The sequence below is a fragment of the Sapajus apella genome, unplaced genomic scaffold (assembly GCF_009761245.1).
Source record: "Sapajus apella isolate SASKATOON/1434 unplaced genomic scaffold, GSC_monkey_1.0 scaffold19, whole genome shotgun sequence".
Classification (NCBI taxonomy): Eukaryota; Metazoa; Chordata; class Mammalia; order Primates; family Cebidae; genus Sapajus; species Sapajus apella.
The window spans coordinates 73547-89962 of record NW_022436959.1 but is presented as its reverse complement, the minus strand read 5'-3'; the positions used below and the strand labels follow the sequence as shown (position 1 = coordinate 89962).

Below are 16416 nucleotides of genomic sequence, written 5' to 3'. Positions count from 1 at the left end.
AGAGTCCTTCTTAACTTAGTTGTCTTGAGAAACACATGAAAGACATTTTACTTTCAGGCTGAGAGCGGTGGCTCACACCTGTAATCCCAGCACTTTGGGAAGACGAGGCAGATGGATCACAAGTTCAGGAGTTCGAGACCAGCCTGGCCAACATGCTGAAACCCCATCTCTACTAAAAATACAAAAATTAGCCAAGTATGGTGGCAGGTGCCTGTAATACCAACTACTCAGGGGGCTGAGGTAGGAGAATCACTTGCACCAGGGAGGTGGAAGTTGCAGTGAGCTGAGATCCCACCACAGCACTCCAGCCTGGGCGATGAGAGTGAAACTCCGTCTCAAAAAAAAAAAAAATTTTTTTTACTTTTAGAATTTAGTGTAAAGTAAAACACACTATAAAACTGTAACTTCTTTCCCGTATGATATTCACTGCACTGTAACTTACTATACTTTTTATTTTGCACTGATCACTAGAAAAATCAGAACCTGGCAGGGCGCAATGCCTCACACCTCTTATCTCAGCATTTTGGGAGGCTGAGGTGGGCAGATCAATTGAGGTCAGGAGTTTGAGACCAGCCTGACCAATATGGAGAAATCCCGTCTCTACTAAAAATACAAAATTAGCAGGGCGTGGTGGCATGTGTCTATAATCCCAGCTACTTGAGAGGCTGAGGCAGGAGAATCACTTGAACCTGGAAGGTGGAGGCTGTGGTGAGCTGAAATCGCACCACTGCACTCCAGCCCAGGCAACAGTACAAGACTCGGTCTCAAAAAAAGAAAAAGAAAGAAAACGAAAAGAGAAGAAAAATCAGAACTTACTAAGTGGACATTTAAGCACAGGGGTAAGACTAACCTCAAGCTTTGCACATTTGTCTCCCCTTTGTGCCTCAGCAAAGGAAATAGAAAATTGGGACTGTTTTTTAACCCTACTTCAGTTAGTTTTAGGAAAGGCTGTGCCTAATACACTAAATACACAAATGAACACATCCATGCTAGCGTTTTGAAAGCAAGCCATTTTCCCATTTTCCCTGCCATTGTTTTCTTTGCTCTTCATCATAGCCCCAGGAGCAAGTCAAGGGAACTCTTGAAATCACATTTGATCACTGCAGAAACTCAGGATCCGAGAAGCTAAAGACTTGCCCTAGAAATCTGGAATGGTACATGGCAAAGGTCTGCAAACATTTTGTTAATGCTCATTCCCTGCTAGCTAAAAAGGACATGTTAACCACAGGGAAAAGCACAAAATGGGTCTTTTTCATGGCCACTCTGGAGCTGCTGGACTGTTATATTCATACTCAGAATTTTGACACATAGTGAGGGCTTGGACCACTGGGCCAGGGCACGTTCAGCCCTCTGCCTGATTGTCTGGAGATCTACACAATCTGCATCAAAGGCACTGTTTTGGGACCTCGTGCATGAATCGTGGGTGACCCTGAGTGATCAGGAAAAAAGTACATTCTCTGCACTGTCATGCATCGTCCTTGGGACAGTAACTCATCCTACTCTGTTCATCCACATTTCCACAGCCTGAGCCTGGCAAGTCATCATAGTACAATTAATGTTTGTTAAGCTGCACTCACCAATGGCAGAAAATGCATTTATTATGGAAAATGGAAGAACGTTTGTACAGGTAAGCCTTACCAACCTTTAATTATGAAATGTTACCATATGGTAATATATAAAATAAAAATCCGAAAAACCCAAGGCCTTCATAAAACTGCAGGGGCCAAGACTATTATCTGTTGTGTAGAGCCACATTTTGGCTTCTTCAGATAAATGTCATTTTGTCAACAACGAACCCATCGTTTCTAAGTTAAACTTTGTGGGTAGGAAGAGTGAGGTGAGTGGCTCTTCCTGCTTGGGTAGAACATTCCTGAAATACGTATACTTGTTCGTATTTTCCAATCAAGTGAAGTCATCAAAAGAAGGGAGAACTCTTTTTGAGCATTTACCATGTGCTAGGTTGCTAGATGCTTCCATGTATGTTCTTTCCTTTAATCCAACTAACAACGCTAAAAAACAGCATTTCACTTCCTTATTTTGGATAATGGAGCTGAGTCTGAGAAAGCTTCAGTAACTTTTTCCATTTTGTTTTCTCCAAAACCTATACCATTTTAATTCTGTAGAAAAATAGCAGGGTGTTTATGCTACCATTAAGTATAACAACATTTAAGAAAGATTTATGTTTGTTTTTCATTAATACTGAAAGAAAAAAAGTGCAGTATTCCCTTTCAAAGAAGTGTTCTGAGAGATGATATGTATAGACACGTACCTGTCTTTATTGGAGGAAAGATAATTTCTTGATCAACTCCTTTTTTGTTATTCTCATGTCTGACGATACATCTGTGTTCTTTATGCAGTGACTTTTCTGGCACCGTTAACCAGCTAAATTTCATGTATGTTTCATTAGTCTTCATGGTGTTTCCCTCCTGGGATTCCAGAATCGTGTTGCTATTCTTTTCTTGCCAATGTATATTAATAACATCCGGGAAAAATTTCTCAAGAAGACAAAGATATGTTCCAGCCTTGTGGAGTTTTGTTTCAGCAATTGAAGGAAGAAAAACAGTGGGCTTGGGGGAAATGTCTGCACCAATATATTCATCTATGGGGAGAAATGGAATATGAATTTAAAAGAATTATTAGAGAAACACACACATGGCATGTTTTGGAATGGTCTAGTACATAACAACAAAAAGAGAAGTTGCTAGTGAGCTGGTGTCCACCATGGCCTTTCACCCAGGATAGGTTGCACAGTACTTATTATTGTGCTTATTTTACAGATGTTGAAAAGAGGATTAAGAAATTAAATAACTTGCCAAAAGTCACAGCTCTCAACTGTCAGTTGCTGGATGAAAACCTGGCCTTTGTTTATTTTGCCCATGCTGTGATGGAGTATGATTTTTAACTGCCTCCTACCAAGGCTTCCAACGTTCATGAACATATTCACTTTATTTTTTAATCTCTTATTTCATCACAGTGAAGCATGTTTTCAAAGTGGATGGCAGGGGAAAGGGGAAGAAGATCAGATAACTTTAAAGATCTCTCTACAGATGAGACTCTTTGGTCCTTATCCCACTTCCCTTTCCCATCCTTTATAACTTATATTCTTTGGCCAAATAACATACGTTCTTATGTTCCACAATTTTGCATACTCCCACTCTTCATTTACCTATTCTGTGATATGCCATATTTACTTTATTAATTTTTTTTTTTAGACTGGGGCTTGCTCTGTTGCCCAGGCTGGAATGCAGTGGCACAATCATGGCTCACTCCAGCCTCAACTTTCCAGGCTCAAGTGATCCTCCCACCTCAGCCTCCCAAGTAGCTGGGACTACAGGCATGCACCACCATGCCTGGTTAATATTTGTTTGTCGCAGAGACACGTTTCACCATGTTAACCAGGCTAGTCTGAAACTCCTGCACTCAAGTGATCTGCCTGCCTCAGCCTCCCAAAGTGTTGGAATTATAGGTGTGAGCCACCATGCCTAGCCATTTTTTTTTCACTTTTATTGTTAACAATATATACACAGTCACTTGCTTTAGTGGGAGTCTACTTCCACATATACATACTGTCTATCAAGTTGACCGGGTAGTTTCAATGAGTATACCATGCGCAGTCCTTCCAGTTAATATCTAACTTTGTATAATATCTCAATTTCACATCCGCACCCTCCAGGTTTTTGAGTGAGCCAGTATTTACAGTTGTACCTCCAAATCATTCACCATGTCTTGAATTTAGAAGCAAAATGGCAACATTTGCAAAACTCCTATTAAAAAGTTTTATTGATTTTCAGAAATACTCTTGTATTAATCTTATCCAGTAATGCACTTACCAAAATTTTGTTTTGCTTTAGAAAATATTAACCAAAAGCACATTCTATATTGGAATTTCATTTGAAGTTTAAGCATAACTAAGAATGCACCAGGGGTATGTTTTTTAGACTGGTTTTTATAAATTTGCCCTATTAATGAGAAGATCTGTGTAAATCAGCATATCTATATTTTGACTTTTGATGTCTCTCCCAGAATTTGTATCTGTCCTATATGCGACGTAACTGTTTTAAAGCTCCATTATTGTCTTTGTCTTAGCCTGCTGAATAAAATGTGTATGTAATTGCTGTATTAAAAGTCATGATTCCAGAGTTTCTTATAGGCATAGGGTCAAGATACATAATGAAACATTATACATTTACAAGACATATCACTGGAATCTGGAATGTTAATGGGTTATACATTTACTTTTAATCAAATAACAAATTATAAATGTTGCATTTCTTTCTAATTTGATTTCCAATTGAAACTCAAATGCTTTGGCTGGTTTGAAGTGAGTTTGATAATTGAACAATTTCTTTAAAAAGTAAGAATTAAATTTCTCATTTGAGAATAAAAGAAAAAAATTCTTGATGATTTGCATTTGTGTAGCAAAGCTTCTGATTTTTACACAAAATTAGTAAACATATACAGTAAGATTAATTTTTGAGCATGCTATAAATTTAATTAGGCATAATGGGCTTATTTTAATTTCATATACTTTGCTTTTAGTGCAAATAGTATTTTGCTTGTTATAGTTGTAAGACAGTGTATATTTCTCCACTATGTAGTTTGTTTCTACTTTTAAAAGCATGTTATAAAATATAAGATTAATTTTTTAATTGTACATTATATGTATATAATTTTAGTCTCTAATCAATATATTTTCAAATCTAATTTTCATCTTGGGAACTGGTGTCTCTTCTTGGAAATACTTCCTATTCATCGTACTAAGGAAATTAAAAATCAAGTGATAAACTTGGACATATTCTGTATGGTGCCACAGCATTCATTGCCTCTTGTCCCTTTTCTTTAGCTAGATTCTTTCAGTTTCATTCTTTTCAGGACAAAATGAATCTGGAATTCCCATAACTTTTTCAGTGTAACAGTTAACTAATCATTAAATAGCATACTTGATGATACATGGTAAGGGCCGATATTCTGGATCATCTTATCACATGATTTTTTAAAATGTACATCTTAAGAGTGTTTTTATGGTCAAAATTTTTTTATAATGCATAGAATGGCAACCATTCTACTTACTTCAATGATAAATAGAATTTATATATTTTATTTATTTAAAATAATAAACCTGCTGGATTCATTTGTGTACATTTGTTTGCATAATCAAATAGTATATTTGAGTTAAATTGCCTGTTGTTTGTTGCTTATTAAAATGCAGCAGTAAACTCTATGTAAATTTACCAAATATCAACTATATTTTCTATAGACAGTATGATATATTAAATTTACATATGAATACTTATTTAAGTGTTCTCTTTTGCTTGTTTCATTAGATAAATAGTTATAGCTATTTTATATTTAAATATGTATTTCAGATTTATGTTTCCAACTGTATTTAATTGATTTGACATCTTGACCATTTTTTGTAAGATTTTAACCTTTTTTTTTCTGAAATGTATAAACAGCACCCTAAACTAATTGGCGATAAATCTTAGAACAAATATGTTGGTGTTAAAAATTATATCAATTAAGATAAAGGATTATGTAAAGCACATAGGACTACAAAAATAAAAAATAAACATCTTAATATAATTTTTTGCCAAGTGATTAAAAAGTCTGCTAACAAGAAATGAATTGATATTTCTAAGTTCAATTTGTGTGTGTGTGTGAGTGGATTTTAAGATAAGCTTCCGTTTGAGCAGTTAGACGTACAGCTGAATTCTCTGGAGAATTGCTGTTCTGTAAATTCCATGGGCTGAAAGCAACTCTGCATAGTAGATCCCATTCTCTCTTTACATGCGAATCCAGAGAATACTTGTTGGGCACCTATTTTGTGTTGGACAGTGTGCCAAGTACTTAATTCACACTATCTTCTTCAATTTTCATACAACCTTGCTGAATGTATACTGCTATCCCATTTTATGGATTAGAAAGCTGAGGACAGAGAATAATCACCCAAGTTTGCTAAGCAGTAAGTGGTGGAGCTGGAGTTCCAGGTCGATCTGACTCCAACACCCGGCTTCTTTCACAACATGCTGGACCATCAGAGGTGAACATGCGCCCACCTGATAGAGTCTATCACAAACTTACCTGTCATAATACATTTTGCTCAGGGACAAATATTTTAATAACATTTCATACATCATATGTGAGTACTTTATAGAAGTCCATATATGCACAAAGCCAAATCCTATTATGATATTTGTACAATATAATCTAGGTTCTCTTTTAGTATAAGCATTTGTTTTAAAGTCTCTCCTAAGATTTCTACATCAAATCCCCATCAAATTCCTCTTTTTTTCTAAACATTATTACATTGTTCCAATTTAATCATTTCTTGCCTTCCCTCTATTACCTTGGAAATATTGTATTCTTCTGATACCTACCTGTGATGACAAGTGTTGTTCCACTACCAAAGAGTTTCTTAATCCCACAGTGATTCAATACATATGAAAAACTTTAAGTCAATTTCCCTGAGTTCTCCAAATTCTCGTCGTCTGGGATTCTCAAAACACCAGGGTTCCAGTCGTTGTTCATTTTGCTCATAAAAGTTATGTTGCTCAACAAATCAGATAGCTGAAAGCTTTTGGTGTTTTATTTATCTAAAAACAGTGATGCTTGTGGAAATCAGTTCAACATCCCTACCAGCACTGAAGTGAGACCAAAATGAAAGAAACTATAAACAAGCAACTTGATCAAAATGTTACAGGTCCCGGTGCAGTGGCTCGTGCCTGTAATCCCAGCACTTTGGGAGGCTGAGGTGGGAGGATTGCTTAAGCTCAGAACTTCGAGACCAGCTTGGACAACATAGTACATAGTGAGACCCCGTCTTTACTAAAAATTAAAAAAAAAATTAGCTGAGCATGATGTGCATGCCTGTAGTCCCAGCTACTTGAGAGACTGAGGCAAGAGGGTCGCTTGATTCTAACAGTTTGAGGCTGCAGTGAGCCTTGATTGCACCACTGTACTCCCACCTGGGCAACAGAGGAAGACCCTGTCTCAAAAAATAAAAAATGCTATGGAAATACAAGAGGTTGTGGTAATGATATCATCATCATTGTTACGATTAGCAATCTGTTTGCTATTATTGTGTGCCTTGACATGGCATTTTAATCCTTTACTAAAAAAAATTCAGCATTTTGGAGTGGCAGTTAAATCCATAGAAATTAAGCAGGAAGAATCGTTTCTCAGTTCCTCCGTTTGCATTCCACTTCGCTCTGACATGCCTAGGATTCTCAAAGCCACCATCCCCAACATCACAGGAAACTTGCTTTCCACACGCCCAATTTTTAATAGGCTATCATTTGCCTTATCTGCTGTGTTAAGAAAATCAAAGGAAACACTGACTAAAGTCTAATATATGCAGTCAGTGTATGGAAATTCTTCACTTGTGTTTTCCAAAACAAATGGCTCTTTTTCCTAATCAGCAGCACAACATATTTGCATTCCAAGTTTTATAAGAAATTTCAGCCTCAGACTGACTTCTGAATTCATGCCAAAGTCCAACTTGAAACTCCTGGTTTGGCCCTTCAAGGCAGAATGGCTAGAGAAATGGCGGGACGCATGGTCCTCAAATCCATCTTTCTGTTGTCACTTTAAATCACTACACGCTATCTGCATGATCATGTCTGCTGAGCATCACCATCTGTTCCTTTCATTAAATGTCGGGATTCCCACAGAAGCGATGGAGTAATATACAATGGGTTTCCTTCATGGCCATTCCTTTCATTTTCCAAAATGGAAGTTGAAGGCAAAGCACACTCTTCCATTTCCTTCTAAAGGACTCAAGTATCAAAGACCTTTTCTAATTTTATAATGGAAAAAATATTATATTTGAAGATTTGGTGTGCTGCTTTTTACAGTTAGTAAGAAGTATGTATTCCCCTACCTTGTTCTCCTACCTTTGAGCATAAAATTTTAACCTGTGCTCCTTGCTAGACAATCACAGGCCTTTCTCCTTCTCCTTTCCGTAGAGCTTTTGATCATCTGTGTTTATTTAATGGTCTTACTATGCTTGTGTATTTTAATTTAGGTCTTCTCAAATAGACTTTGAAAACAGGTAGTTTAAGTAAACAACACATAGTCTCCCATCCAAGTACTAACCAGGCCCGACCCCTGGAAACCATCATTCTCAGCAAACTGACAGAATAGCAGAAGATCAAACACCGCATGTTCTCACTCATAGGCGGGTGTTGAACAATGAGAACACATGGACACAGGGAGGGGAGCATTACACACTGGGGTCAGTTGAGGGGAAATAGTGGAGGGACGGTGGGGGGTGGGGAGCTGGGGAGAGATAGCAAGGGGAGAGATGCCAGATGTAGGTGATGGGGAGGAAGGCAGCAAATCACACTGCCACGTGTGTACCTATGCAACAATCTTGCATGTTCTTCACAAGTACCCCAAAACCTAAAATGCAATAAAATAAATAATGGGAAAAAAAGAAAAAACAAATAGTTTGTGCATTATAGCATGCTTCTCTTTTGTCTCCAGGAGTTGATTGTTTTGTAAGGTCAGGCTCACATAAGACACAGGAACAGAGAATATGTTTGCAAATCCTACCTCTGTGATAGGGATACCTACATACTAAATTTAGATAGAAAGTGCCAGAATATAAAATGAGGCTTTCTTTCCCAAAATTTTCGCTCGTTATATGGGGAGGTGTCTAATGTATGTTACAGTCCTTGTGTAACCTCTCACATTTAAAAATGTTCTTCTAACACTCCGCTTTGATCCAAAAGTACTAACTAGATGAGATATCAACATGAAATGAACTCAATGAATGCTAGTTTTGGTAAAATTCACTGATAAAAGAAAAAAAAAGCAAAGAAATTTATCATGGATTTGGTCATTATTACTTGGGGCTAAGTTTCCTGCAGTTTTTATTTACTTCATACAAATGTAGAATAACAGAATAAATTGTAAAAAAGAAATTCCTTTTATTTTGTGAGTGGATAATTTTTTCTTGGGATAAAATATTCAGAGGAGACACCATCCTATGGGGATTCCAAAATGGACACTGAGACCTCAGAGGGCTTAGAAATTTGCTCTAAGGTAGATGTTTTAGATGCATGTGAAGCATTGAAACAAAATTTTTAATGAAATATAAGGGCAAAAAAGGTAATATTTCTCAACTGATATTGCTATTGATATAATTTTTAACTTTGCAGGTATGATCCAGTTAAGAAATTAAAGCTATAAGTAGACATTTGACTGTTTTACCTAGATTCTTATAAATTTACATAATGAAGTTAGGGGACAGAAAAAATATAGATTTTTCTTAAACTTCTATATATTTTCTCTGGAAAATGAAAAATCACCTTTTATTCAGGCAGATTATGTTTGAGATAATACATAAACATTCTAATTACTTTTAGAAGCAAGTACAATTAGTCATTTAGAAATAGAAAGCATTTTACAAATAGTGATATTTGTTCTGAAGTGAGCTGTTGAATAGATGGGGATTGATACATTTATCTGTATTCCCGAGTTTATAAAGACCTCTCATGGGTCGTAACTTGAATTCTGGAAGAGAAATTAATATTTCTATCACCTACCAAGTGTCAGGCATTCTGGTAGGTAATTCCATATTTAATTTCATTTAATTTTTACAACATTCATTTGAGATAAATAATCTCCATTATCTTTATTGTACAGATCAACTGGAAATCAGAAGTTTCAACTTTGCTCTGTTATTGAAAAATATTAAGGACATTTGAAAAGAATGTTTATGAAGTAATGTGAAGGTGAAAAAGCCAAATCTATTATTGTGTATTTACTATGATTCCAACTTTCTAAAATAAACAAAAAACATAGAAAAATGTTGAAATAAAAGTGTAACAAAATGATAATGTGATGAGGGTAAACTTAAAATTGTAATTTTTTGTTTATTTTTGTATGTTTTCCAATTTTTCTATAATGAATGAATCGGTATTTTTATAATTTGAATAATTGGTGAATCAAAGTACACTTCCTAAAGGACAATTACATAGAAAGTGGTAGACCCACGAGTCATTGAGAAAGAAAGTCTATACTTTTTCCTGCACCACACTTTCCTGAAAAATCACTTCTCAAAAAATTACAAATTATGAATTTGATTGCTATAATTCATATTAAGTCATTTGGATAAAAGGGAATTGGAAGGTCACTTTTTAACTTATAAGTTCATTTTACCATATGATCTCAACCACTAAGGAAACAAAAATATATAATTGTTTTCACTTTTTTCAATGCTTTATCAACTTTGTGAAAATTCTCTGAAAACTTTCATTTCAGTGGATCTAATAGACTAAGAGTATCTTTGTAAGATGCTTTCTCTCATCCAAGCAAAATTGCATCTTTAAGCTTAAGCTAACAAATAATAAATTAACTTATTGAACTGACTTAAAAAAACAATAAAAGCAGCTTATGTCACTTTTGAATATAGCCACACTGTTAAATATTTTGACACTTGATATTAATCATCCTTTGGTCAAATTATCAAATATTTCATATTTCAGTGACCAAATAATGAGGATAGCTGATTTCTTTTTACTCTTTTCCACTGGTTATTTTTAGAATTGAAGAAATAAAATCTCTAAACTAAACTCGTTTACAAAACTTTCAAAGAGAGATACCAAAGATCTCCCTCCTTTAGAGACCCACAGTTGGTCGAAGCTTCTGAGTAATGCCTCCCATGCTACAGCAGGAAAAGGTCTGACTCCTAAGGCGTGATCCAAGTCACCTGACCTCTCTGGAGATTTCACCATGATTAGTGACCAAACCAGGAGGGGATCCTAGAATTCCGAGCCAGGTCCTGCATGCCTACCTCCTGTCCTTCTTTACATTGCAAAATTTAAAGAAAGCCTACCTGTAATGATGAGCTTTGTTCCGGGACCAAACATCTTGATTTTTTTGCCAGACTCTTGCCCACCACCTGAGAAGCCTTTATAAGAAACTCCCTTTGTGTTTGTTTTAAAATTGTGCCAACATTTTTTTTCAGTATTTGCATAAATACATAAAAATTGGCCCTGCTGACATTAAGCCAAGACAAAGCTCAAACAAAATCGCAATAGACCTGAATGTAATTAGGAGTTTAAGAACCGACCTTACCCCATCCTGCACACTTTGGGTTATGTACATTGTCTCCTTGTGTCATATACATTGGAGAATCTGATTTTACCTTTTCTCATGATTTTGCCTGAATCTTCCCTAAAGAGTTTTCATGTATGCGCTTTGTTTTAAGTGTAATTTAGAGTTAGTATTTTCCTAATTTTCAAAGAGAAACAGTAATAGGATACTTATGTTTGACAATTATTTAATAAGTAGATAAGCCGATATGATTTATAAGTATTTTGTGATTCGTATGGATGGGTATCTAGATTGATTCTAAAGTAACTTCTTTCTGGCCGGGTGCGGTGGCTCATGCTTGTAATCCTAGCACTTTGGGAGGCTGAGGTGGGGGCAGATCACTTGAGGTGGGGAGTTCAAAACCAGCCTGGCCAACGTGGCGAAACTTCGTCTCTACTAAAAATATAAAAGAATTAGCCAGGCATGGTGGAAGGCGCCTGTAATTCCAGCTACTTAGGAGGCTGAAGCAAGAGAATTGCTTGAACCCGGGAAGTGGAGGTTGCAGTGAGCAGAGATCATGCCACTGCACTCTAGCCTGTGTGACAGAGTGAGACTCCGTCTCAATAAATAAATAAATAAATAAAAATAAATAAACTTCTTTTTAGAATCCAGTTCTCACTGATAGAATACTAGAAGAGTTGTTACAAAATATGAATTCTTAATGATGATTCATCGCTGAAAGACTACGCCTTTTGACTTGAAAATACCCTTACAGTTTCCAGATCATTGAATTAAATCCTGTGCCACTCACCAGAGAGGCAGCTCCGAGTTATGCAACTTAATACTGCAATATAGCATAGCTGCAATAGCTCCTTTATTAGTTTCAACATATCTAGCAAATTTGATGCCAATACAGAAAGACAACTGAGTGGAATGATGTCAAAATGACTCATTCTATAGAAATAACCTAAAAATTATATTTTGAGTATTTAATAAATGCACATTCCACTTGACTTTTTGGAGGAGAGAGAATTTCAGTGCCATAATTAGAAGCAGAAGAATTGTATTCATGTACAAATAATAATACAAATTGTGACTTGTTACTACAAAAACAGCCAACTATAGTGTCCATTCATAGGGTCAAGCTACAGAAGACAAAATATTCAAAGTATAAAAATATGACTTAATATTTCTATACATCATATAAGGGTCCAGATGGGGCACTTTTGGAATAGACAGCCTTAGCTAGATCCTAAACTGCCACAGTGACTAGTCATGTGACTTTAGGAAAATAACTGATCTTCTCCAGGGCTCGGTTTCCTCATCTGTGAAATGGAAATAAGAGGATCTCCTGTATAGGCCTGATGAGGAATGAGATAACGCACTGAAACTATTTAGCGTGGTGTCTACAAACTTTACTCTCTCTCAATAAACTTTACTAATATTAATTTTCTTCTTAAGGGGACAATATCGGGTCATTTTACCAAATTATTCCACCAAACACAATACATAGATCTTATAAGCAATAACTGCTACACGAATTAAGAAAGAAAACGAGCTCATGAACCCAAGACCTTTGCTTCTCTGGCAGCCACAGGCCAAAGAACACGGGCAGGGCCCAGCCAAGCCACAATCTAGAATATTTATCTGCCAGACTGGCAGCTTTTCAATGTTGAAACTGCATCTTGTTTGCCTTTTTATCTCTAACATACAGAACAATTCAATTAATATTTGCTGAGAGGATGAATGAACAAATGAAGATGTAAAATCATGAAGACTCTTTTCATTGACCCTGGAGCTGAAACAGCTGTTTGAACTTACAAATTCTATTAAACTGGGCCATTTCCAGGTGATATTGCAAGAGTTCCAATAGTATAAATGTTGAGTGACCTCAGCCTCCTTCAAAGAAGCAAGAGCAGTAACAAACGGGATGTATTGACCTGCTATGGTAATTTACTATAAGAATTAATTTTTTCTTCACTGTTTCTCAGGATGAGATAAAAATCAATAATATGGGTTTGGCAGGCTACCAGAAGAAGGGAGCACTATGTTATATCTCAAAATACAGAGGAGTAATTAATAAAATTCCATTTTTATGTCTTTCACTTAAAAGACCTACAAAAAACTGTCCTTGGATCAAGGACTTACACCAATGGTATACAGACATGGTTCTGAAAACATTTTAATTTCTAACCAGAGTCTACGGGGTGTGTGTGTGTGTGTGTGTGTGTGTGTGTATTCTAAAAGTCAAATTTCAATCTGCTTACAGGCAGGGAAGGGAAGATAACATGTACAAATTGTTTTGTTTGCATATCCACCTAGCCGGCAAAATTGCTGTCTGTATACTGAGGCCAGGAATGTGAAAGATTCAGATAAGGTTGATCATTTTTTTCTATAAAGCATCTATCAGCTTTTCATTACGGGGATAAAAGCAGAAAAAAAAGTTACTTACCAGGTGGAGTTACTATGAGCTTAGTCCCCTCTGCAAATTTCTTGATCCAACCACTGCTGTCACACTGGTCTAAGCTTCTACAAAATCTCAACCTTCTGATCTTCATGACATGACTAGCAATCCAACAACTTTGAAGTAGCAATTTGATCTTCTGGCTTTTTTGGAAGTCCTTGAATATAGGTATTGTGACATCTGATAGTTTGTTATTTTCCCTGATAAATTACCTGTTTTCTCTTAAGGCAGTAATTTTTGAAAAGCACCAACAGAAAAGGGAAATGGAAAAAAAAAAAAAAAGAAAAAAAAAGCAAGAAGAGAAAACAGCAGGCTCAATGGGTCAACCCACTATTTTTCTAAATTACCAGGAAGAGTATTCAGAGAATTGTCTTTTTTTTCTTTTAATTTCCAGGTGCTGAATTTGTCGAAATTGCTTTGAGATTACATCAAAGGAAAAGCTCTACTGTTCTCACAAACACCAGGGCCTCTCTGTTAGCAATTTGGGAAGATAGTTCTGAAAGGAGGAAGCTCTTTAGTAACTGAAAATGCAAATGTGTCAACGCAGACATACTTGAGAAATTTAAACAAAGGTCTCCACTTTCAAAAAGCCTGTTCTACCGTTTGGCAACGTGATGCTTTTACCAAGCAATGCCAAATAAGAAAATGTGTTCTGCAATGACTATTATTTTTCCTGGAATAGCAGAAGAAATTTGTAGAATTCTATCTCCCATGAAATAATAGATTCTTTATTTAAACCATGCCATGACCCCCCCCAAAAAAAATCCAGTTATCTGATATGTTGAAAAATCTGCAATCTTAAGCCAGCGTCTGCTGTGTGATCTCCTGAGTACAGATGAGGTGTTCAGTTGAAAGGACTGAGGAGGACAGGCCGTGCGTGACAACCTCTATGTCCACTGAAGATCCACCCTTGCTCCAGCCGAAGTATCATGTGTCCTCATTCAGGAAGGCATGAATGAGGTCACAGAGGGCACCTATCCATACATGGCAGCTCACAGCTCCCAATCCAATGGAGAGGACAACAGCGCTGAGTGAAAATTATGTTTGGAAAGTGTTTCTTTTTAATAGAAAATTCAAAATTATTACTTGGAGCTGCCGATTACCCTTTACACCTGTCACAGATGGAGTGATTACCATTCAATCACTTTTTGTCCTCTGGTCTTCCTTATTCCAGGACCATGAGGGGAAGCATCAGATGTTTTAGAAGCTGTCAATATTTCAAGAGCCATGAAGGATTTAAGTAATAAAATGTAAAAAAGTAATGAATTGTAAACTCTTTTATTAAATTTACAAAAAAATACAACGATGTGAAGAACACAGTATTCAGTTTTCCTAAAGGCATACGATAAAACCTAAATAAATGAAGAAACATACATTGATGGATCAAAACCTCCTATCATAAAGAGGCTAATACATCTTAAATTCATGTATAAATTTCCACCAATTTCAGTCAGAATTACTACGACATGTTGTTGTTGCTCTAGGGTGTAAGGTTAAATGCTGGGCTAGATAAGTTCATTTTAAATTGTATAGGGATGAATAAATATGAAATGATAGAAAAAGAATTTTCTGAAAAATTGTTTAGCAAATAGACATTTGGCATAGCAGATCTTAATACTTATCACAAAGCTACTGAGATAGTAAGGTAATGATGTAAGAATAATGAGACAGACGAATAAAACAGAAATTCTCCAGAAAATGTGCCAAGTATGTGTGGCTATTTGAAACACACTGTAACATTTTTAAATTCTAAGAAGATGATGGATTGTTTAGAAATGAACATTAGGAAAATAATTATTTGGGATAATAGAAATATCACTCTACCTCACCTCATATAACATAAGGCCTCAATAGATTAAAATTACAAAGCTAGAAGGAACATGTAGGAGAATAATTGTATCCATTGGGTAAAGGGGCGTGGGATGCATATAGGGTAGGAGAACCTTAACACATTAATTTTTGAAAAGTAAGAATGTGGAAAATTTTCTGTTTTTATAGTATTTTCAAATAAATGTTTTTGAAAGAAGGATAGATAATGAAGACCTGCTAAAAGATTTAGGGAGAAAAGTGACATGATCACATTTGCACTTTGGGAAGATAAATGTCGAGCAGAAAGGAAGGGGCACTGACCAGCACAGCAATTAAGGTGAAGCAGGTGGTTGTATAGGTGGTCGCCAGAAGCCAATAAGAGGCAAGCGAGGACCTGCGTTGCTGCAGTGATGGTGGAGATGGACAGAGTGGCTGGAGCAATAAACATTAACAGGTTTATTTGAGTTTTAAAAATATTCTTATGAAATAAATTATTATCTCAGGAAGCTGGGAATGAAGAAAAAAAGACACTTTAAAATGGGAAAACCCAGGTTCAGATTCCAGTTCTTCCATTCTTGGTGATGTGCCCTTGAGCACACACTTCTAAGAGCCTTGGTTTCCTCATCTTTTAAGGAGAGGATTAGACCTATTTCCCAGGAATTTTGTATGATATTCATAATAGAACCTGGGACACAGCAAGTGCTAAAAACTGATTATGCAATAATTCAGACAGAGAGACTTCACTTCGTAAGGTAGAATGGAAACATCCTATTTCTGTGTCTTTTTATCTGAAACTTCTGAGTTATTGTTACTTCGGACTGTCAATTACCCTTTGCACCTGTCATAGACGGGATGATGCCCACTCAATTCCTATTTGTCCTCTGCTTTTCCTTATCCCAGGACCATGTGGGGAAGTATCAGAAGTCTTAGAAACCGTCTACATTTCAAGAGAAGGATTTAAGTAATGAAATGTAAAAAAGTAAGTCACAAATTATCACATCTGTTATTAAATTTACAAAAAAATAAAAGAACTATGTGAAGACCATAATGTCCAGTTTTTTATTAAAGGCATAAAATGAAACCTAAATGAATGTGTATAAAGA

At 36.0% G+C, this 16416-nt stretch overlaps 1 protein-coding gene across 6 annotated transcripts in view; it reads right to left on the bottom strand.

Moving 5' to 3' along the window:
- The window catches only part of LOC116557317 (T cell receptor gamma constant 1), a 67513-nt gene that overhangs the window by 16623 nt on the left and 34474 nt on the right, over window positions 1-16416 (bottom strand). For 3 of the 6 annotated variants that reach the window (XM_032286775.1, XM_032286774.1, XM_032286772.1), the window contains exons 3-4: window positions 10841-10894; window positions 2270-2599 (exon numbers count right to left, since the gene is read on the bottom strand). In XM_032286775.1, the coding sequence (XP_032142666.1) occupies window positions 2270-2599; window positions 10841-10894 (384 nt within the window). Of the gene's footprint in view, window positions 1-2269; window positions 2600-6377; window positions 6415-10840; window positions 10899-14084; window positions 14098-16416 lie in introns of all 6 variants that reach the window. The other 3 variants (XM_032286777.1, XM_032286773.1, XM_032286776.1) reach the window with 3 other exon arrangements.